The following is a 24,811-nucleotide window of genomic DNA, read 5'->3' as shown; positions in this document are numbered from 1 at the left end:
TTTATATTACGCCTTCAGATTTTATCCAAATTTTATTTTTCATATTCCATCCTGATTGGCTATGATCTAAAATGTGCATGCCTGTTTAGAACAAAATGCTATTTGACTATTTATATTTAGTCCCTAACTAATATGGAAATGCATAATTACTTCAAATTCCGTCAATTTAAACTGGTGTGGTTTATAACCTCATGATTCTAAATGGTATTTCATATGAAACACACACACACACACACACACACACACACACACACACACACACACACACACACACACACACACACACACACACACACACACGATTTGTGGTTTGTGTGTTCAACACAGAGGACCATGATGGAAATAATCTTTTAGCTTTCTTATTTCTATCCCATTGACAGTTTTCTGTGTGCATGCCCTTGTCCTGTGTATATTGTCAATAAATAATATAATCAAGCATTAAATCAATCTGAATGTTTATTACAAGACAACAATTAACATTACAGAATGCCTACCAAAGGGTAGTCGCTGTGGTCCATAATGGTCCATGATACCACCCCCTGAAATTATAACCACAATGCCTACACTGGAATAAAAACTGTGGAGAAAAACAGGTAGGCAGTAATATCAAATACTCACATTAAAAAAGAAAAACATAAAAAAAAAAAAAAACATTAAAAAAAAAGAAAAACATTAAAAACTTGCTGATCATAAAAAAAGGTAATAGTAATTAAAATGAAACTGATGCATGGGAAACTGAAAAAAACTGTGCATGGGAAAAAGTTAAAAATAAACTATCAACAGTATAAAATATAAAACAGTGATATACAATACTGACATGAAAAATCCAGCCTGCTGGATTTACACTTGAGCGAAATCTCCAACACCCATAAAAAGACTGGGAGGACAATTGTCGTATTGCTCCTATCTACATGTCCTGTTCCAGTATGACATGTACATTCACAGGCAACACCCTCAGAGGGAGATGGTGAATAGTAGAAATGCATGGAAATAGTTTCTCAGTGAACGTGTGTGTGAAGGTGTGTAGGTGTGTGTTAGTGTCAGGATCGGAGAAGGACAGCTCTCCTCTGTTCCAGTCCAGCTGGACTCTGATCCTCCAGGGATTCTGATTCACTGAGACAACAGTCGTCCCCGACCCCGCTGAGGAGCTTGCAGTGTATCTACCATTCAAAAACCCTAAGCACCAGAACAAACCCGCGCCTCCATTGTTTCCGTTTATCTGGAAAGACTCTTCTAACGCCCCCAGTTCCCAGAAGCTGTTGTATCCAACTTCAATGTCCCAGCTATGAGTCCCTGAGTTAAATCCCTCTGAACCCAGGACGATGTGCAGGTAGTCCAACCTCTCTGGGTTGCTATAAAGCTCTTCGCGCTCATCTTCATTGTACACCACACTGGTCAGATCATCAGACAGGGTGAATCCCGTAAAGACACATGTGTTGGGATCCAGGATCACAGGAGTGTAGGAGACGATCTCCTTCATCTTGACCCAGGTTCTGAAGGTCAGGTTGCCCACGTGTTTGGCCACGTCAATCACTACTCCTGAAACTGGCTGTGGATCTGGCAGTGTGCGCTGGACTCTTTCCACTGTGGATTTATAGTTCTGCAGGAATGAGATGTCATCTGCCTCGACATCTCTGATGGTGTTGGAAAGAATCACCATCTCTATGCGCAGCATTTCAATCTTCTCCTTCAACATCTGACTTTTCTGCTTCTCTTCCTCCCTCAGCACAGTGATTCTGGCCTTCTCTTCTCGGCGTAGGTAATCCCGAATATTCTTGAACTGTTTCTTAATCTGCAACTCTGTGTGTTGGGCCTGCACCTTAATGTATTCTGCTGTTTGATGATATCCTGCTTGAATCTCTTTAAAGTCATGTAGTTTCTCCTGTAAAGTCTCCAGTGGTTTCTGGAGGTCCCCTTTGAGGTGTTTTGCAGATTCGTAAATGGGTCTGAACTTGTGTCCTGCATGTTTTTCAGAAACTTGGCACACTAGGCATGCCAAATGTTCATCATCCAGACAGAACAGCCTGAGTTTCTCATCATGTAGAGGGCAGAGAACCTCAGAAATACATCTGTGACTTCTCTCCTCTAAGAAGTTTTCACACAGGTTCTTCAACGCCAAGTTGATGGGAGGTTGATCTAGAGAGGAGTTTGTTTTGCAAACAGGGCATTCCTTGTTGTGTGATGGTTTTCCTGTCCACCATTGCTGCATACAGGATTTGCAGAAGCTGTGGCTACACGACAGGATAACAGGATGGTTGAAGATGTCACGGCACACAGGACAGGTGAATTCCTCTTCCTGCCGAGTCAAATAGGAATCCATGTTGTCTGCTTCCTCGTGTTGCATTGAGCTAGTAGAAGAAACAACAGTGTTGGCATTATGAGGAGCAGTGGTGGTAATAGATGCAGTATTAATAGTAGTGTAATTATTCTTATAAATCTGGCTTAATACTATGGAATGGTCATATGAATTCAGTTAATTGAAACAGTTTTAAACCAGTTTAAAAGCATTTCATTGCTTCACATTACTTTTTTTAAATATATTTCTTGCACTGAGAAAACTGTTGCGCCTTTCTTCGTCCTTTTTTTCTTTCCAAACTTGACTACGGTAGCGGTGGTCTCAAAAACATATGGGAAACGTTGACAGGAAAAGACTCGCTCACCGTATAGAAAATAGAAGTAAAACTCCTTAAACTGAGACTTAGAAAAATATGCATACAGCATACATATAGCACTGACGAAGGTCCTAGGACCGAAACGTTTGCTTTTTAATTGCACTTTGAGCACAGAGCACTTTTAGAGCATGATAAAATAAAGAAAGAATAAGTCTCAGTTTAAGGAGTTTTACTTCTATTTTATATACGGTGAGCGAGACTTTTCCTGTCAAAGTTTCCCTTGCTATTTACAAGCACCATGTAAAAGTCTCATGGTACGGTAACACCTAACTTCGGCCTATGTGGTTGTTTTTGTGTTTTGTTGCTCTCTTGTTCCCACTGAAAACCATTGCAAAAAAGACTGCCACATAGGCAGAATCAAAGTTAGGTGTAAACATACCTTTAGTAGTAAGTGTAGTAGTAGCAGATTAAAACTGAATTCAAGTATACCCCGTCCCCCACATAGCTCTTCAACTGATCACTGCAAGTCAAATGAATTAAGACAATAATTGATTAAACATACCTGATAACTTCACCAAGTCCAGAAGAGAGAAGTTCAGCTCAACAATGAACACACATTAAAGTGACACCAACCAAAACAGAGCCCTGCTAAATACTCAGAGAGGGGGTCTGATGGCCCAATAAGAGTGGAGGGTTGGGCACACACACCAACACAGAAACTGTACTGGACGACTGTTGGTTAACAGCCCGCCCCGCCACCACTTAACCCTTGACAACAATGTACTCACGTTTTTTACTTAAGTATCAGTACTGCAATGTAGAACTATACTATACTATACTATACTATACTATACTATACTATACTATACTATACTATACTATACTATACTATACTATACTATACTATACTATACTATACTATACTATACTACATTTACTCGAGTAAAAGTACAAAACTTTTGGTATCAAAAACAAAAAGTACCAAAAGAAAATAGCAGATCGGCTATTTTCAAATAGCTGAATTGTATACAGGGCAAAAAGTTAATGTGAAGTTGATGCGGGTGTATGAGTGTGCATGTGAAAATTGGTTCAAAGTCAAACCAGAAATGGAGTATACACTCAACACAACGTCTGTGTCTGTGTGGAGGAGAGAAGTGAACAGATATGTTTAGAATGTCTGTTTAAAGGAGAATCATTTATGCAATACATTTAAAATGTCTAAATCTTGAATTCTAAACTAACTAAATAAAATGAATCGCTGTTGCATTCAAAGCTGCTGACAGGACTTGTTTTTCTAGATGCAGCTGTCTAAGGCAGACAGGAAGTTTGTGGTTTCGCCAAGACCAGTGTCAAGACTCATACGTGAGTGAAAGTGAGGTCAAGAGGGGAACCTGTTTCCTTTGCATCAAGATAAAGTTGACTGAGACAGTTAAGGTTAAAGTCCTACAATTTGTCACATACATTGCTGCATGTGAAATTTGTTCGCCGCATTTGACCCATCTCTTGGAGCGGTGAGCCACGTAATTCCGTGCCACACTCGGGAATCATAGTTGGACCATAGCTTAGATTGAAGTCTGAACACACTCATTTGGCTGACTGGCTAATTGGCTATGTATGTGACTCTGGCTATGTTTACCCTGTTGTCGTATGTTAATAGGGAATATAACTCAGGTATATATAATAAAGGTATATCATGAACAGATGACTTATTTGCGATTAATCACAGTATGATAACTATAGCTATGATAAATCATGTGATTAATCATGTTTATCAGCACGAGTTGCATGGAATTGGTTTGAGAATGTTCTTTATTTTTGGGGAGGGGGGGCATAACTTCAACATATAATTGTGCTTGCTCATAATTTCTCAAAGTTTGGAACATGCAGTGAATAAAGTTTACCTCAAAACTATACCTCTACATTAAAGCAAACTGTACTCTATTCTCTCCATCTGTGACTCTGAGTCTCTCTCTGCAGCTATAATCAATGAAGTCACAATAGAAACCTATTTGTGGTGAAGGACCAGTACTTTTATTATTAGATTTATTTGATTATACACCACTGCATCCTATTGTATCTGTTATTATGTTATGTTGTAATGTTACATTACAAGGTTAGTTATTGAGGGACTTAAAAAATGACTTAAAAAATGTCAATCAAGTCCACGATCACAACACCAGAGGGAGCTCCACAAATCAAGTTCAACCCAGATTTGGCACGAACAAGGGTCATTTTTTTGTGCCCTACCAACAGGCATAAAGAAGTGTGCATCCCTACTCTCTTTCAACGTACAGGTGGCTGCAATTCGGAACTGGTCCCTTTAAAAGGTCAAAGCCTACAATAATCGATTGCATAGTTGACAGTGCTAAAGTCATGCAACTGCTGGTGTTACACGTCTATATTTTTTACATTCCAATGTCTTCCCCATTCACACAGTGGATGCATTTAATTAATTCCTGTACACTGGAACACAGTATACAGTAGCATAATGAAAGGGGGGTGATAATTTCTCAGAATGTTCCCTTGCCGTTTAAATTATGTGAAATAAACGCATACAAAGATTCTCATAGTTATATTCAGCAGAACCTTGTCTACAAATGTTGTGTGCGGCACACCAACCTCCGCACCATGGGCGACCGGGCCTTCTGCCACACAGCCCCATGTCTGTGGAACTCTCTCCCTATTCACCTGAGAGCACCACAGTCCACTGACTCTTTTAAAAATGGACTTAAGACCCACCTTTTTAAGAAAGCTTTTACTGATTATGATGTTGCTTATGCTTCTTTTATTGTATTTTATTTCTTTTGCCATGCTTTTAACCTTGTAGCACTTTGAGATTCATAAGAATGTAAAGCACTTTATACATAAAATGCATTATTATTATTGTTCAGATGTGGGAACTGGGAAGTAAGCATTAGCATACTTTGTTACTATCTTCTTTTCCTTACGGCTTTTCCCTTCAGGTGTCGCAACGCAACAGCGAATAATCTGCCTCCATCTCACCCTGTCCTCTGTCCCCTCTTCTTTCACACCAACTAACTTCATGTCCTCTTTCACTACACCCATAAATCTTCTCTTTGGTATTCCTCTGTCTAGAGACCTCCTGTCTGCATGGCAGTTCCAACCAAAAAATAATTCTACCGATATACTCACTATCCCTCCTCTGTACATGTCCAAACCATCTCAGTCTGGCCTCTCTGGCTTTATTTCCAAAACATCTGACATGCGCCGTCCCTCTGATGTACTCGTTCTTGATCCTATCCATCTGTGTTACTCCCAGAGAGAACCTCAACATTTTAGTCTCTGCTGCCTATACTTTGTTACTGTACTGAGTAAAATAGTAAGTATATACTAAATGTTTTTCAAATGTATAATTTCTAACCACTTGACTATACACTTGATACAAATTCATAAGAATGTTAGTTCGACAGCATGTTTGTTTAGACAGATGCTAAGTCGAACCTGGTATAACCTAGTTACTTTGTAGCACTTCATTGTTTTGTAATTTCTTTAAACATATATGACCACCAACAGAATGGGGTTCATGTTATTACATTTGTAATCACACTGGACAAGAGCATCTGCTAAATGCCTAGACTGAAAATTCTAATTATTAGGATCTTAAACTGGGCAAGTGGGCATTCCAACACTCCTTACTCTAGTCAACTCAATACACAAACACTGTTATTCTTGGAAATACTTTGCAGACTGTGATCTGTTGACCTGAATAACACTATACTCAACATGAATATTGAAATGGCATGGCATGATGTTAATTTGTCCCCATTAACAAAGTGGGCAGACTATTCAAATTGGTATCAGACGCATACCATTCAATGCTAATGACTGTTGATGGGGCTTTGTCCAGGTGTGAAATACACCCAGATGAGGAGAGACATATAAACTCCAGCCAAAGTCAACCACAGTCACAGTGCTTCAGCAATGGAGATAAGCCCATGTTACCAGGAGAGAAGTTCTGCTACACCAGGCCTATCTACCACCAACAAACGAAAGGTATGGAATTAAAGACTATTGGTGCGTGTGTAATCTTTCTGTTTTCAAACTATATCCAGTTACATATAATCTACCACAGCTATGTGCTAACAACAGTGCCTTTTTGTCCCAATAGCGTGATGATGAGAATGACCAGTGCCATCTAAAGACAACTAAGAGGAAGAAAATGGTGAGTTGTCAATGTCATAACATATTGTAGTAGTGTGGCCATCATTCTGAGTAGTTGGAGAGAACAACTGAACATTACCACATTTATTCAAGGAAAATCAACAAACACAACATTATAAACATTATAAACTGGGCAATTCTATAAATTGCCATCTGCAACGTGCAGTGTGTAATTACTCAAGAGTTACAGTGTAATCATATGTAGTAACAGTCTACATAATGTACACTATAGCTTGTGATGTTATGGAATAAGGGTGTAACAGTGTTCATTTACAAAGAACATCAATTGCAGTTATTATTTAACTCCTGCTTATATTCAATAATTACAGGGTACATAATGGAAACTGAGTTTTTTCCCCATATACTGCATGAGTATGCAGGCTGTAATCTACTGTATACTATTGTGTGGACTAAGGTTTGTTCTATTCACGATTCAGGCTGCCGTGTTGAGAAGGCTCTACCCACCAACCAGAGTGACCCAGAGGCAGAGCAACAGAGAAAGCACATTTGCTTTGTTAATGACCAGGAGAAAAGATGAGGTAGCACAATTAACGGAAACGATCCTGGCCTTGAATGACCAGCTTGAAGAACTGACAGAGGTTGTGGAGGAGGAAAAGGACAGACTGGAGGACATGCAGGAGCCAGGAGAGAGAAGGTTGGAGCAGATGAACAGGTTGCTGGAAGAGCTGCAGGAGAAAGAGAGACAGCTGGAGGAGCTGGACGATTTGCTGGACCAACTGGTCCAGCAACTCGTGGAGAGAGAGGCACAGCTGGAGGAGCTGGAGGAGAGAGACAGGCGGCTGAAACAGAGAGAGAGACTGGAGCAGAGAGACAGATGGCTGAAGAGTAGAGAGAGACTGCAAGAGCGAGAGATGGCTGAAACAGAGGGAGAGACTGCTTGAGCAGAGCGTGAGACACGCATGTGGCATCAGCAGCAACATTTTCTTAACACATTGTGTGCCCATTGTGTACATATATATATTTTTGCTAAGGCGTCCACAGACGTCTTGGGCACCACATAACGGTAATTCCCAGGACGTCTGTGGACGTCTTGGGCACAAATTAACAGCATAAAACTTGCTAAAGTTATCAGCAAATGTGGCTTGCCACCCATCAGTCTCTAACTGTATATGTGGTGAATTTGTGGATCTTCACTTGGAAGAGAAATACGTTGCTTGGTGTCACAAAGACAACAATACCAGAGCAAAGACAAGATTCCACAGAACCGTTATGTTACAGGAATTCATTATGAACTGTTTCCCAGCATAGATCAGAAAGATTATTATTATTTTTTTCATTGCTTTTTTTTGCATTGCGAGGGGTTTGACTAACTGGTTTACTGTTTACCAAGTCATTCTTTATTTTTGTATATACATTTTTTTTTTTTTTTTTTAATTTTAATTTTTTTAATTTTTCAGAGCAGAGCGTGAGACACGCATGTGGCATCAGCAGCAACATTTTCTTAACACATTGTTTGCCCACACAACACTTTAAAAAAACAAAACAGGGTGCCCACTTTTTACATTACTTTTTACATTACATTTTTTTTTTTACATATATATTTTTTTTTTGCTAAGGCGTCCACAGACGTCTTGGGCACCACATAACGGTAATTCCCAGGACGTCTGTGGACGTCTTGGGCACAAATTAACAGCATGTTATGTTACAGGAATTCATTATGAACTGTTTCCCAGCATAGATCAGAAAGATTATTATTATTTTTTTTCATTTCTTTTTTTTGCATTGCGAGGGGTTTGACTAACTGGTTTACTGTTTACCAAGTCATTCTTTATTTTTGTATATACATTTTTTAATTTGTACATTGACTGGTCAGTGCATACCATAATTTGTATCCACTGAATTTCTTTTAAAATAAACCTCTTACAATTAAGTTGTCTGTCTTGGATTACTCAATGTCAAATCGTCTTTGATTTGGCACATATGCTACTTAAATTAGCATCTGGGATATGACACGTGGAGGATGCATCCTGTATCCTTAGACGCACTAAATTGAGAAAGGACGCAATCATGTCACCCTCCGGGGGTCCTGGGATGCAATAGCAATTATAATGTACTCTAAAATTGTTGAAGTGGGACTCATAAAATGTCCCTGCCTGGGACCCATCTAAAAGACCACTACTGCGTCCTGGGACCCATTACATTGAAAACATATTACATCACTGCACTCATAAGAGGCATATCAAAGCTCACCGGATCAGTGAGTTTTCATTCACCACAGCATGCAGTTGATGTTGTACTGAAGGATTTGAAGCCAGTGTTTCCATTTTAGTGATTTGATTGGTCAATCATAACTGGAGAAAGTAACTAAATATAAACGAAAAGAGTTTTACATGCCAATTACAAGATAACATGATTATAGTATATGTGAGTAAGTGTGAAAGTAAAACAATGTTTTACTTAATTTCCCCAAAAGTCATTGATCCACAAATTGACATGATGCATGTGCAGTTTTGCACACACATTTAAGTTATTATTTATATTATTTGGTGACAAGGAAGATTTAACATTTGTCGATATTCATTCAAAAAAAATTAAGAAAAAAAAGGTAGGCCTACTAGTATTCACCATCTTCAGGCGTCCATCTCCTTCTGAAGTGTTACCGCCTGGGAAGGTGTTTGTTTGATGTTTGTCACTCTGGACCACCAGTTGTAAACAATAATTGTTGTCACGTTTTAGAAAGGAACTCTACACACCATGACTCTCTGAGCCATAACTATAGTTATAACTATAAGACGTTCCCAGTGCAGATACGGACCATAATGGAAACAAGCTCCTTTGGCTTATTCTTATTCACCAGACACCACTGCGAAATAATACATTAAAAAAAAGGTCCATGCTCTTATTCTGACAACTTCCGGTCCCTTGACCTCGACAACCCGGATGTAGTTCGTGATACGGAAGTCAACAACAACAATTTAAAAAATAACTACATACTGCACGAGGACTAAAAGAAGTGATCTATAATAAATCACAGGGTATTTAAACCACTTTAATTCACCACACCTCAACACTTCACTAGCGCGTGTGTTCCGTATTGATCCGCAGTGTCATTTAGAGGACAGAACCGCTCAGTTTGTAAAGAAATGAATGGAAACTAAACCTTTAGCCTGGGTATAGCTAACTATAACTAACGGCTAACTTTAATGTAATTGATTGATTGATTGAAGTATTTAACAGTTTGTTAAGTACATTTCAAGCACAACTCAATACAAAAACTGTATTTACAAGATGGTCCTCCGTTTTCAATTCATCATAGCATTTAGAGACGTACAAATATACACTTCTATAGCCAAAATCATCATACAGGAGGTAAGGGGGGGAAACATACAGTGAGTGAGTGTAAAAAGTGGTGGTGGGTGGTGGAAAAAAAACATGTAAAATGTAATATCATTGTTTGTTTGTAATATTTAATTTCGGTTAATATCACACAACTGGGGTGTTTTTTTTAAGCTGCAATCCGGAACCTGTATTTTAATGAATACATCGTTATATGTTTAAGAATGGTTATATATTGAAGAATAAATGTTATTTTTAGACATTAGTCTACTACATTGTTTATCAACATCGGGTCCTATAGGACCACTAAGGCTCCAAATGGACCCTGTTCCATTCTCTTATAATTCAAGTCAGTTATTTTAGCCACAATTTGCAACACCATATATTTTTTTAAATAATGGGATGAATCTAGAGTTGCAACCCTTGACGGCCCATTGATCCAAATCGAATTTATGATCTGCTTGTATTAAACAACGTTAAACTCACCAACATTGCAGCTGTAAGGCAAGCTTGAAATTTCCTCAAGTGTTTGTTTCATAAAAATCCACCGTGGACATGTAAATGAGATATTTTCTGTCTGACAAATCCTAAACACTATGCACAAAGAAACAAAACAAGGAAAAACGGTGGCAGGGAATGACACTACCCTTGTGGTCTCCTGATAGATATTTTATTTTTCTCAGGTCAGTTTCGAAACAAATCAGTAAAGTGTCAGGGCATTCCACATTTTAGTGACAGTGTGTAGAGAGGACCAATCAGGGACTACAGTAGTAGAATGAGAATGTTCCCATGTTAGGGATAATGGTGTGTTTATTAGTAATCTAACATGATGATATTTAATAGTTTATTTTATTATTGTAGATTAGTTAATCTAGCATAATATTGAATGTGTTTATTATTGTAGGTTGGTTAATCTAACATGTGTTTATGCGTTATTTATATTATTGTAGGTTGGTTAATCTAACATATTTAATGTGTTTATTTGTGTAGGTTGGTGTGTGTTGGACAACAATGGCTCACATCACAATCAACCAGTACCTCCAACAGGTAACATTTACCTAGTGTCATTATGTACGTGTCGTATTGTATTGTATTTCACTTTAAAACACTCCCCTATGGTCAGTACAAAAGTTATTTAAAGTTCTATAACTTGGTTAAAAAAACACAGTAGGAAGAAGGATGATGGTGGCGAACTTAAAGAAGATCCAGGGCAACTCTGTTCATGTTCAAGCAGCATTTATTCCATGGTAAAAAACGCTGCTGACCTACGCGTTTTGGCCTGAGGCCTTCATCAGGGTCCACTGGAAATGACAGCATCAAACGTCATTAAATAGTGCCCACAATCAAATCACATCCCCTAGGCCTAGGGTCATTTCAACACCTCGTCCCTGCTTCTGGTGACTGATATTGTCCTTCTAATGAATGTATTGATAGACCAATTTAAAACACACGTCCCTGCTTCTGGTAACCGATATTGTCCATCTAATGAATGTTAGACACATTGAAAACACAGAAGCCTGCTTCTGGTGACTCAGAGGAGATTTGCCAGATAAAAAAAACATTGCACCATGAATATTTGTTTGGAGCTTTAAACCAAAGTGTGGATGTTTTAACCTTCCATTTGACGCGTTCTGATGTTCAATAAAGGAACACTTCACCCATTTTCAACCGTACCTTCACATAATTCATATAATAAATAAATGTGTGGTTTCACTGTGTTTCCAGATGTATGAGGCCATTGACAACAGAGACGGATCGGTGTGTGCTGAACTGTTGTCCTTCAAACATCCACATGTAGCTAACCCCCGCCTGCAGGTAAACACTGGAACTGTCATTCAAACATCCCAGAGTTATAGGCCACAAGGTTCAAATGTGTATAGACCGATGCTGGGTTTATTGTGTACCCCAACCCGGTATCCTATAGTTTCAAATTGTACATAATGTTATTTAGATAGCATGTTGTTTAGACAGATTATACTATAGGTTAATTGTGTAGAGAGGTTTTCCTGGTACCCTATAGCCTGGCCCAGCCTGTGTGGTTTCTGGTCTAGAGGGGCAGTCGAAAACAGGTGTTGGATCATATTGGTTCACCGATCTGAGCACCCTCCCCCTTCTCCCCTCCCCTCTGTGGTAGAAAACAGCGGAGAACACCGATGTCACCAAATTTGGAGCGACGCCTCTCTGCACTGTTATTGGTTAGCGAAATACAAGGAAGCAAGTAGGCTTTAATTTTTGAGCCGAACGCAAACGAAAATAAAAACCTGGGTACAGAGGCGGCTAGGTATCCTATAGTTTAAAATGTACGCAGAATGTTATTTAGATAGCAGATTGTTTAGAACGATGCTAGGTTCATTGTTTACCTGGTATCCTATAGTTTTTTTTTTGAGAAAAATTATTTGGGCGTCTTGAAATGTTGATGTACAGATATAGTAATACAAACGTCTGTGTGTGTTGCAGTTGGCCAGTCCAGAGGAGAAATGTCAGCAGATTCTAGAACCTCCATATGATGAGATGGTGGCTGCTCACCTCAGGTACACACACACGCATGCACACATGCACGCACACGTTCCAGACACTAAAGAAGAAAGAATCCAACACACATGTCTAAAGCAGCGGTTCTCAAAGGGCCCTTTTCCACCTATGTTGAACCAGTTCAGAGTGTTTCCACTGAAGATGAATTGGTTCAGAATCAGAACCCTAATTGTTGGTTCAGAACTGGAACCAAAAAATGCCGGTACTTGTTCTTTCTTGCCCTGAACTGGGAACCAAAGTTGGCGTGTCACTTTTCTACAGGTTGGAAGATGCAGAAGAAGATATATATACGGTATATATAATGGTGCAAGCAAATGAAAAATCATTTAAAAAAAATGAAAAGGGAAACTGTAACTGTAATCTGCAATTTCTTCAACTGTTTGGCTGTATGCAAAACAGCAGGAACATGCAGTAGGTTTAGGTTGTTGATGATGATGATGATAATAATAAGCATCATATTTCTACACATGTTGATCTTTTAGGAAACAATTATTACATTATCGCATAATCACAATTATTTGAGATCATCACAATCCTGTGTGTGTGTGTGTGTGTGTGTGTGTGTGTGTGTGTGTGTGTGTGTGTGTGTGTGTGTGTGTGTGTGTGTGTGTGTGTGTGTGTGTGTGTGTGTGTGTGTGTGTGTGTGTGTGTGTGTGTGTGTGTGTGTGTGTGTGTGTGTGTGTGTGTGTGTGTGTGTGTGTGTGTGTGTGTGTGTGTGTGTGTGTGTGTGTGTGTGTGTGTGTGTGTGTTTTTACAGGTGTACCTATGCTGTGTCCAACCATGACTTTGTAGAAGCCTACACCTTCCAGACCCTCGTTGTTCAATATCCTAGACAGACTGGAATATTTATGTATTTACTCCGGCAGTAAATGAGGCAGATTCTAAAAATGTCTTCTAAATCCTTTACTGAAGTGTCTGGTGCTGGGAGTCTGGTGCAACGCACAGGTCCTGGCGGTACTCCTGGTGAGAGCAGGAGTGGACCTGGTGAGACGTAGGAGGGGCCCGGACAGGAGGCAACCCACAGAGCCTAGTCCCTCCACATACTAGTTCACAGTAGTTCCGGAGTGGTTCCAACGGATTGTGCTTTCCCTAATGGGTCTGATCGAGGGTAGCTACTGGGACGTAAGTCGGGACTTGATCACCCCAGCTGGGTCACCCGAGTGAGGGGTATGATGTCCGAGAGACCCGAAACCCTGATGACCTTGGGATACATCACTGAGGATACGTCCCAGTTGCATCCAGGCAATGTATTTTTGTTCTAATGTATAGACATGGTCTGTCTGTCTGTGATCTAGACCTAGAATGCCTGTGATCATTTAATTAACTTCGTAAATTTTCATGTATCAGAGGCATAGAACGGTCGCTACTGTCCCTGGTCGATTTCAATAGTGTGCGGCCTGAATGTGATAAATGCTCCGTTTGTACTCACCCATTAAATAATTCCAAAAACGTGGAGGGAAATATGGTCCTCTAGTTTTATATCCATGTGAAAGTTCTGGCACAAAACGTGTATTTAGTAAATTATCTCCACTTTTTCAAGAGATGCACACGGACTTCTTTCTCTCCGGCGAGGGGGGACTGGAATGATCGATGAACTGTTTTTAGACGTCATCACCAATTGACAAGGGAAACACAAAAGTTTGGGTCACACAATTGGCAGGTGGTGTGATTAATTACCCAGCACCTATCGCAAGGCACCTGCCAATTGTGTGACCCAAACTTTTGTGTTTCCCTTGTCAATTGGTGATGACGTCTAAAAACAGTTCATCGATCATTCCAGTCCCCCCTCGCCGGAGAGAAAGAAGTCCGTGTGCATCTCTTGAAAAAGTGGAGATAATTTACTAAATACACGTTTTGTGCCAGAACTTTCACATGGATATAAAACTAGAGGACCATATTTCCCTCCACGTTTTTGGAATTATTTAATGGGTGAGTACAAACGGAGCATTTATCACATTCAGGCCGCACACTATTGAAATCGACCAGGGACAGTAGCGACCGTTCTATGCCTCTGATACATGAAAATTTACGAAGTTAATTAAATGATCACAGGCATTCTAGGTCTATCTGTGATCAACAGTCATGTTCCTTAACTTTCTACATCATTCCTGAAGGCCTTCCAGTCTCATAAAGAGGAGAACTGGTGAGTGCACTGTCAAGTGTCTTAAATGAAACTGCATCCTGTTCTGTGTTATTCTGTTAAATGTTGTAATATTACTTATTTCCTGTTGGTCATTATTCTGTTTCCTGTTGTTCATTATTCTGTTCCCTGTTGTTCATTATGGTGTTTCCTGTCGTGCAGGGCCTTGCCTGTGATGTTTGCAGTGACCCTTGACCTGAGAGTGTTCGCCAACAATGTAAGACTTCACACGTTGTACTCTAGGGTGTTATTAATGATAAATAAAGTTATTTGATTTAAACCAGTGGTTCTCAAAAATGTTCATGTGTTTTTGTGTTATATATATTTTTTCCTGGACACCACTTAAAAAAAAAAACACTGATTTTAACCATTGTGCCACCTGAGTTAGCCTGGTGAAACCACTCCCCCTGCTGGACAACATTTGCATTCTGCCAGCAGGGAGAGTCTGGGAACTCTCAGGCAGAGATGATGTACTCCGGTCCAATTCTGGCCGGAGCGATATGCGGCTGTATGAGGCCGCTAGAGGCGGGATCAACGCAAGATTTATGACATATTGAAGCGCTGCCACAGCGCAAATGTAAACACAACCTAACAAGAGTACAACTCGAAATTATTATGCTTCCGGGTTCATCGTTTCTGCTTGAGAGATCCCAGATGCAGGCAGGAGGAGGGAACTGGTGAACTCAATACTGCCGCAATCTGGCGAAGTCAGGTTACACCTGAATGCCCTCACTTCACTTATTTTCAACCTTAAATTCATATATTTGGTCCTCACTACTCGCTCATTATAAGATGACATAATTTCTGTCTACTGACTCTGTGTCTCAGAGGAGGGCTGTGGACAGTTCAGAAACCTAGTCTACCAGTGACTGCTAAAATGTGTTACTGTACATGAACAGGGGCGGTGGTGGCTCAGGGGTAGAGTGGCTGGATGGTAACCGCAAGGTTCTCAGTTTGATCCCGGGCTCCCCCAGAGTTAGTGTCGAAGTGTCCTTGAGCAAGACACTGAACCCCTAATTGCTCCTGATGTGCTGGTTGGTGTCTTGCATGGTTTCCGCCGCCATCGGTGTATGGATGTGTGTGTGTGAATGGGTGAATGTAATGCACAATCTATGTAAAGCGCCTTGGATAAAGGCGCTATATAAATGCACCATTTACCATTTATGAACGCTGGTATGCATGCATAAAGTTGTGCTTAAATTGACATGGATGTTATTGTACACGAACGCTGGTATGAATAAATTGTGTTTAATTTGACATTTTGCCAGGCGGAGCAGCAACTGCAGAAGAAGGGCAAAGGTCAACCAGGAGACATGCAGGAGAAAGCTGCTGAACAGCTGATGGGCTGCTTCAGAGTGTGTGCTAGTGACAAGTTAGTACACACACGCACACAGACACCCACTGTAAACACACACATAGAAACCAATTGTAAACGTTTATTGCGATAGAAAACCACTAATAATCCACAATAATCGTATTGCAGGGATTTTAATTTATCGTGAAATTGTCCTCCATCAAAGCCTTAGTTGAGCTGCAGATTCAGTACCACTTCAACCCTCTATACTTGAGAAAACGGACCTGTAAAGTGTGTGTGTGTGCGTGTGCGTGTGTGTGTCAGTCGTGCTGGGATCGAGGACTCTAAGAAGTGGGGGATGCTGTTCCTCATCAACCAGCTGTTCAAAATCTACTTCAAGGTGAAGTATTGCTTAACGATCATTGATTAATGATGATTTTACTTGTTTAATGATTAATTATGTATTGTAAGCATACATAGACTTATATGTAGTTGCTGACTAACTGTGTGTGTGTGTGTGTGTGTGTGTGTGTGTGTGTGTGTGTGTGTGTGTGTGTGTGTGTGTGTGTGTGTGTGTGTGTGTGTGTGTGTGTGTGTGTGTGTGTGTGTGTGTGTGTGTGTGTGTGTGTGTGTGTGTGTGTGTGTGTGTGTGTGCGTGCGCGTGTGTTCGTGCGCGTGCGTTTAACAGATCAACAAGCTGCACCTGTGTAAGCCTCTGATCAGAGCGATCGACAGCTCCAACCTGAAGAATGAGTACAGCATGGCCCAGAGAGTCACCTTCAAGTACTACGTAGGACGCAAAGCCATGTTCGACAGCGACTTCAAACCTGGTACATACTGAACTGCACCTCTAGGTGTCACTGTTGGACACAGAGGAATGTTTCACAGCCACTTAATTTCTCCCCGGACCCCGAGTGCCGTAGAATGGCTGCTCACTGCTCCTAGTACCTATACTAGGAATGGGGCCCAATATTATTTGTATAATTATTATTATTAGTATTATTAAATCCTAATCATTTAAAGGTCTGTTGCCACTCTCCATTGTGTTGTCATGAACATTTCTTACAGCTGAAAGTCGACAATCATTGATGTAAGGCTCTTTCTGCAATTTCTGAGAAAAAGAAAGAAACAATGTTTATAGTCACAATATGGTATAATGAGCACAATGTCGATATTGAGGTATTGTGGTCACAACATATTGTTATATTTCATCCATACAATATGCCCAGAACCAGAAGTGCCATTGCACATTGGCCCTTGGCTCTGGACACACCTAGGAAAATCACGCTCATTATTATTCAGTTGTTTGGTGAAGCTGTGTTGCTTACTAGTCTGCCATGTTTTTAATCTGCTGTAGTTTTTTCACTTGAAGTGGAAAACAAAATTAGCCTTTAACCCATTTAGACTTAGTGTATCCTATTATTATTAATGTCATGCTGGGAGCTACCTCTGTGTCTCATACACCTCTTTGTCTCATATAGCAACATAATGTTTTATTTTTTTTATTTTATTGAATAAGAATTTGTTTTCAGAAAAATAGGTTTTAAATGGGTCTGGATAAGGTGATACAAATTAATTGAATGTGTATGTCGTTTTTTTATTCATAGCATCTTAACGTTCCACTTTGTTCCTGTGTGTTTTTCCACCCATTCCCTGTTGTCTCTGTCTCTCCAGCCGAGGAGTACTTGTCGTTTGCCTTCCAGCACTGTCATCGATCCAGTCAGAAGAACAAGCGCATGATCCTCATCTACCTTCTGCCAGTTAAGATGTTACTGGTAACATTCTATTTATTTATAATACTGTTATATACATTATATATTATATACATATTACAGGTAACAATACATTTATTAATAGTAAAACTATATTGATAACATTATTTTACTTATATTGAATATATTGTACACCTGCTATCTGTTAAAATACTGCTGTAATGTAGCTGTTAAATTAACACGCAAATATTTTTTTCCCCGCAATTACCAATTTTGTGGGGGTTAAATAAAAAAGCAACGAGTAGTGTAACTACTCACTGTTCAGTAAAGTAAGTAATACATACATTATTGCTCTTGTAACAAGCCCAACACTGATTCTAGCACTCATTTTCAATCTATCTTGAAAAACATTTGAAAAATAGTTCACCCTGCCAATCTACATTGACACGTTGTGAGCTTGTAGATCGGCTAGTTGAACTATTTTAAAATGTTTTTCAAAATAGTAAAATATGGCAAATATGTTTAGGGATAAGGGGTAAGGGGTGGCGCAAGATATATCCCCAAGTGTCTCAGAGGAGGGATGTGGACACTGGACAGTTCAGAAACCTGCCTACCAGTCACATCAGGTTGAGAGAGACAGTACAGTCGGGCACTGATTTATGCCAGGGACATACTGTACACACAGATATTCCTTATGTTACGGTATACTGTAGTATTTAAATACTTTATATTTATGATGTGTTTCAGGGTCACATGCCGTCTCATCAGCTCCTCAGGAAGTATGACCTCATGCAGTTTGCTGATGTCACCAAAGCTGTGAGGTAATTTTGTTCCTATAGTTTCAATGTACAGATTATTATTTTTGACAGTATATCGTTTTTAGACCGATGCTAGGCTCTTATTGTGTGTGTGTGTGTGTGTGTGTGTGTGTGTGTGTGTGTGTGTGTGTGTGTGTGTGTGTGTGTGTGTGTGTGTGTGTGTGTGTGTGTGTGTGTGTGTGTGTGTGTGTGTGTGTGTGTGTGTGTGTGTGTGTGTGTGTGTGTGTGTGTGTGTGTGTGTGTGTGTGTGTGTCAGTGAGGGAAACCTGCTGCTGCTCAATGAAGCTCTGTCCAAACATGAGACATTCTTCATCCGCTGTGGAATCTTCCTCATCCTGGAAAAACTCAAGATCATCACCTACAGGAACCTCTTCAAGAAAGTGTGAGTGTTAAATGAATACCTACTAGTGATGGGAGATAAATCGGCAAACACATCGGTATCGGCCGATTTTGGAATTAAAAGGAAATATCGGTATCGGTGACATAATATATCGGAGTTAGCAGATATTTTATTTTATAATTATGTTGAGAAAAAAAAAGCCAGAAAAAGCCTTTTGATATGACGAAGGCTGCAAATTATATCAGCGTTTTCTGGGGCAGCTTTCATAACAGTCAACAAGTTGGAACATTTTTTAATTCAGAGTTTATAAGCCTTTTTTCAGAATTGCAAAAATGATAATTTTTTCTTAATACAGAATGAGATCATATCGACATCGGTTATATCGGTTATCGGCCATAACAGCAATTAATTATATTGGATATCGATATCGGCCAAAATGTCTCATCGGTACATCCCTAATACCTACCACAACCTCTTCAAGAGTGAGTGTTAATTTAACCTCTACATCACCTAGACTCCTAGAGCATTGTCTCTCCAACTGTGCATTTTCTTAGCGATTATTCCGTTGATAACTTCTCCGATCAACCGACTTGATCTTGATGACACCAAGTTGGTCCATGTTAATGCAAGGCTTAACCACTTAAAACTATATCTATATAACTATATATTTTTTCTTTCTTTCTTAAATTTTTTATCCCATGATTTTTGCAACCCATATTTTCACCCAGTGTAAAGGAAGGAACAAGTTATTCCAACCAGTTCCTTTCCCCTCCATCAGGCCAACTCTCTATTCTCAAAGGAAGGCTTAACCAATTAAAACTATTCTTAATGGAAGGCTTAACCCATTAAAACTCTAATCTTAATGAAAGGCTTAACCTCTTAAAACTCCACCTGACTTTTCACCTGACTTTCAAGCGTGTGTGTGTGTGTGTGTGTGTGTGTGTGTGTGTGTGTGTGTGTGTGTGTGTGTGTGTGTGTGTGTGTGTGTGTGTGTGTGTGTGTGTGTGTGTGTGTGTGTGTGTGTGTGTGTGTGTGTGTGTGTGTGTGTGTGTGTGTGTGTGTGCGCGCGCGCGCACAGGAACCTGCTGTTGAAGACCCACCAGCTCCCTTTGGATGCATTCCTGGTGGCTCTGAAGATGATGAATGTAGATGATGTAGACATCGATGAGGTGCAGTGTCTACTGGCTAACCTCATCTATATGGTATATATATACACACACAATCTAAAGCCCCTCAAACCCATGGGATAAAGGTCTCAGACTGATTTCAGTCATTAGGATTCCATAGCAGTGTTGTAACTAACGCCCTTACATCACGTTAAGTTACCTAACGGCGCTACTTTTTGCAGTAACTTGTAACCTAACGCTTTACATTTCCTCATTCCATAACGGCTTTATAGTTATTCTCCGTGCGCTACCCGCGTTATGGCGTTATTATGGTTGTTATTAAACAACCACTTTCATTGAAAATCTGGTAGAGTACGGTTGTAAGGAGATGTATAGCTGCGTGTCTGACTCTCCCAGTGCTCCACCCCCTGGAGTAGACAGACACGGCTCAGCTCTACAGACACACTCTAGTCTGCACTGACGTCTCCTCTCTCTCACACACACACACACACACACACACAGAGTCAGAGAGAGGGCCACTGCACTGACTGCAGAGAGCGCGCGCCAGCCAACTGAAGGACAACTTTTTTCCCCCATCCTGACCAGCCTAATATGATTATTGCATTTTGGCTATATGCAATAACTAACTGCAAGCCGATGAAGAATGAACCAATCAGTAGCATTGTCAGTCTTAAGTTCTAATTCATATTAATTTAGTTGCCAATCATTTTACTGTTGGCCAGTGTTTTGTCTTTTATTGCTATAAAATGAATGGTAAAAACAAATTCTACATGCATTAAAAAAGTGGCCAGTGATCTTGAAAGTGGCAAATTTCAGTGGTGGAGTAAAAACAACAAGGTCACATGACTTTGGAGAGTTTGGGCAGCAGATCTACAAGCTCTCAACATGTCATGCTGCAATGTGCTGTGGGCTTGTAGATCAAAAAAACATTGAGGTGAAATGCAAATTATGTGGCGGACATAAAGCATTGTCTTCAGCCAAGAAGAGCAATGCAAATCTAGTAAAGCATCTCAAAACAGTCCATGACGCTACGAAACTTGTGGCCAAAGACCCTAAATCTACCACCACCCCGGGTACCAGTGCGGGCAGTGCCTCACAGTCAGATGGACCAACACCACCAAAACAGACAAAAATCGATTTTAAATCGCCACAGCAGCATGTCACCAAGAGTCAACTTGACAAAATGATTGCCAGGTATGTTGTTGAGGAAATGCTTCCCCTCTCAACGGTTCCTTTCAGAGCACTGGTCAGCAAAATACCAGTGAAAGCAGGGCCAATGTGCAGAAATACATTTTCAAAATACCTGAACAGTGAATATACTAAAATGGAAGATGAGCTCAAAAATACATTTGACAAATTAGAATATCTCTCTACCACTGCAGATATATGGACTGCAAACACTTATTTTTCTGTAATGTCAGTCTGGCAAAGGAGTGTAGTTGATTTACTTGAATACTGCCAAAATAGTATTGTTAACTTTACGGTGTAAGAAGAGTGTACTCATTTTGTATTTGATTATTGTTTATTTTCTTCATATTGCACAGCACCATTTGTTTTGAAGGCAAGTTGAGGCTACAATAAAGATGCCTGTCAAAATTTCTGAACATGTTTTATTGTTCCACTACATTTCATAATGTTAGGAGGGAGTTGTCTTTTCTCTTACTGTGCGACAGAATAAAAAACCTTCTTTTAAATCGTTTTTTATATTATTATTTTTTAAAGTAAAGTAAAGTAACTTGAAATAGTTACTTTCATAATTTAATAACTAGTAAAGTAACTAGTTACTTTTTTAGATAAGTAACTATAACTATAACTTTTAAAAGTAACTTGAACAACACTGTTCCATAGAAATCTGAATGTCTTCTACGGAAGCATGTTGCACACCGACGATAGCCTATAGAAAGGGATATTACTGTATTTTAAGATCAGAGAATTTAAAGTGGTCAAACTACAAAATTATGTTCACAAGCATCTTCCAGAAAAGTGATAGGTGATTTATTCACCTATCACTAAAACATTATAATCTTTTCATAATGTTAATTTTAATATTGTTTAGTGTGCAGGTGCACAGGAACTATTGTACAATTTTAACTCCATTCTGCCCCCCCCCCCCCCCCCTCTCTCTCTCAGGGCCACATCAAGGGTTACATCTCTCATCAGCACCAGAAGTTGGTCGTCAGCAAACAGAACCCCTTCCCCCCTCTGTCATCTATCTCCTGAAACTATAATACCTGTAGACCTCTCTGTCATCAATCTCTTAAACTACACTGTACTTGGGCCCCCATACAACATTATTTACCTAGACTTTTGATTTCCACTCTACAATACAATTATTCTTGTTTTTTTATATATTATATTCTGTAAAAACGTTGTAAATGTGGAATAAAACTGATGTTTTGATACTGTGTTTGACTGAAAATAAAGACAGTCATAGAGGATACAGATAACTGTCATTTTTATACAATAAATAAAACCTTTTTGACAACATTGTGAATGATAATGTGATAAATTGGGCTTTTTTATATGAGCAGGTGAGATCAGCATCTCACTGTGGTTGTAAATGGTTAATGTTTGTCCATGGAACATATGATAGAAGTTGACAATGATGTAACAGTAAAACCCTCAAGTATTGAACTCTGATAGTGTACATAATGTATGTCCACATTAGTGTGTGCCAGCCAACTGAAGGACAACTTTTTTCCCCCCATCCTGACCAGCCTAATATGATTATTGCATTTTGGCTATATGCAATAACTAACTGCAAGCCAATGAAGAATGAACCAATCAGTAGCATTGTCAGTCTTAAGTTCTAATTCATATTAATTTAGTTGCCAATCATTTTACTGTTGGCCAGTGTTTTGAGACATAATTTGTCTTTTATTGCTATAAAATGAATGGTAAAAACAAATTCTACATGCATTAAAAAGGTGGCCAGTGATCTTGAAAGTGGCAAATTTCAGTGGTGGAGTAAAAACAAGGTCACATGGCTTTGGAGAGTTTGGGCAGCAGATCTACAAGCTCTCAACATGTCATGCTGCAATGTGCTGTGGGCTTGTAGATCAAAAAAACATTGAGGTGAAATGCAAATGATGTGGCGGACAAAGCATTGTCTTCAGCCAAGAAGAGCAATGCAAATCTAGTAAAGCATCTCAAAACAGTCCATGACGCTACGAAACTTGTGGCCAAAGACCCTAAATCTACCACCACCCCGGGTACCAGTGCGGGCAGTGCCTCACAGTCAGATGGACCACCACCACCAAAACAGACAAAAATCGATTTTAAATCGCCACAGCAGCATGTCACCAAGAGTCAACTTGACAAAATGATTGCCAGGTATGTTGTTGAGGAAATGCTTCCCCTCTCAACGGTTCCTTTCAGAGCACTGGTCAGCAAAATACCAGTGAAAGCAGGGCCAATGTGCAGAAATACATTTTCAAAATACCTGAACAGTGAATATACTAAAATGGAAGATGAGCTCAAAAATACATTTGACAAATTAGAATATCTCTCTACCACTGCAGATATATGGACTGCAAACACTTATTTTTCTGTAATGTCAGTCTGGCAAAGGAGTGTAGTTGATTTACTTGAATACTGCCAAAATAGTATTGTTAACTTTACGGTGTAAGAAGAGTGTACTCAAACTAGAAAATTATGTTCACAAGCATCTTCCAGAAAAGCCTAATGGTCTGGGATATTTCATAAAAGCAAAGGTTAAAGCCTCAATCTGTGATTTATTCACCTATCACTAAAACATTATAATCTTTTCATACTGTTAATTTTAATATTGTTTAGTGTGCAGGTGCACAGGAACTATTGTACAATTTTAACTCCATTCTGCCCCCCCCCCCTCTCTCTCTCAGGGCCACATCAAGGGTTACATCTCTCATCAGCACCAGAAGTTGGTCGTCAGCAAACAGAACCCCTTCCCCCCTCTGTCATCTATCTCCTGAAACTATAATACCTGTAGACCTCTCTGTCATCAATCTCTTAAACTACACTGTACCTGGGGCCCCCATACAACATTATGTTCCTAGACTTTTGATTTCCACTCTACAATACAATTATTCTTGGTTTTTTATATATTATATTCTGTAAAAACGTTGTAAATGTGGAATAAAACTGATGTTTTGATACTGTGTTTGACTGAAAATAAAGACAGTCATAGAGGATATACAATAAATAAAACCTTTTTGACAACATTGTGAATGATAATGTGATAAATTGGGCTTTTTTTATATGAGCAGGTGAGATCAGCATCTCACTGTGGTTGTAAATGGTTAATGTTTGTCCATGGAACATATGATAGAAGTTGACAATGATGTAACAGTAAAACCCTCAAGTATTGAACTCTGATAGTGTACATAATGTATGTCCACATTAGTATGGCAATAGCATTGGTTGACCACCAAGTGTCACTTTTTGTCTCCACCAGGCCGAAGGCATGGGGAGAGAGTATGTTTTGCACTCCGTCCGTGTGTGTGTCCGTCCTTCCTTCCGTCCTTCCGTCCTTCCGTCCGTCTGTGAACAGCTAATCTCCGGCACCGTTAACCCGGTCGATGCCAAACTTTGCACACACACTCCCTGGATGCCAACGATGAACCTCTGCCCCACATTTTCCAGAACGGCCTGTTATAGCGCCACCATGAGGCAGCTTTTCACATTTTTACCTAAAACTGCACCGATCTGCGTGAAATGTTGCATGCACACTCCCCAGAGGCCGAGGACAAACCTTTGACCTGCATTTTCCGCATCTG

The 24,811-nt window shown here is 39.7% G+C and overlaps 2 protein-coding genes across 4 annotated transcripts; one reads left to right on the top strand and one right to left on the bottom strand.

Moving 5' to 3' along the window:
* Positions 1-907: 907 nt before the first annotated feature.
* Positions 908-2,344, bottom strand: LOC306929960 (nuclear factor 7, brain-like; the record flags this gene model as incomplete). The annotated part of the gene is made up of 2 exons (XM_079510698.1): positions 908-1,105; positions 2,222-2,344. 2 exons carry the CDS (start codon positions 2,342-2,344, stop codon positions 908-910), a joined length of 321 nt encoding a protein of 106 aa, XP_079366824.1.
* A 7,332-nt stretch (positions 2,345-9,676) lies between these two features.
* Positions 9,677-22,492, top strand: pcid2 (PCI domain containing 2). 3 transcript variants are annotated; one of them, XM_079510129.1, is made up of 15 exons: positions 9,677-9,790; positions 11,082-11,138; positions 11,817-11,906; positions 12,549-12,622; positions 13,381-13,448; positions 14,727-14,766; positions 14,926-14,980; positions 16,032-16,135; positions 16,382-16,457; positions 16,746-16,887; positions 17,732-17,832; positions 18,517-18,590; positions 18,844-18,969; positions 20,006-20,129; positions 22,185-22,492. In XM_079510129.1, the coding sequence occupies exons 2-15, from the start codon at positions 11,103-11,105 to the stop codon at positions 22,272-22,274; spliced, it is 1,200 nt and encodes a 399-aa protein (XP_079366255.1). In that variant the 5' UTR covers positions 9,677-9,790; positions 11,082-11,102; the 3' UTR covers positions 22,275-22,492. The 3 variants fall into 3 exon arrangements, with proteins under 3 accessions (XP_079366255.1, XP_079366254.1, XP_079366256.1); XM_079510128.1 differs by lacking the exon at positions 9,677-9,790 and adding an exon at positions 9,831-10,124; XM_079510130.1 differs by lacking the exon at positions 9,677-9,790 and adding an exon at positions 10,092-10,144.
* Positions 22,493-24,811: the final 2,319 nt, after the last annotated feature.

This window comes from Electrona antarctica (assembly GCF_951216825.1).
Source record: "Electrona antarctica genome assembly, chromosome: 9".
In the NCBI taxonomy this organism is placed as follows: Eukaryota; Metazoa; Chordata; class Actinopteri; order Myctophiformes; family Myctophidae; genus Electrona; species Electrona antarctica.
This window is presented reverse-complemented; position numbering and strand designations above follow the sequence as displayed.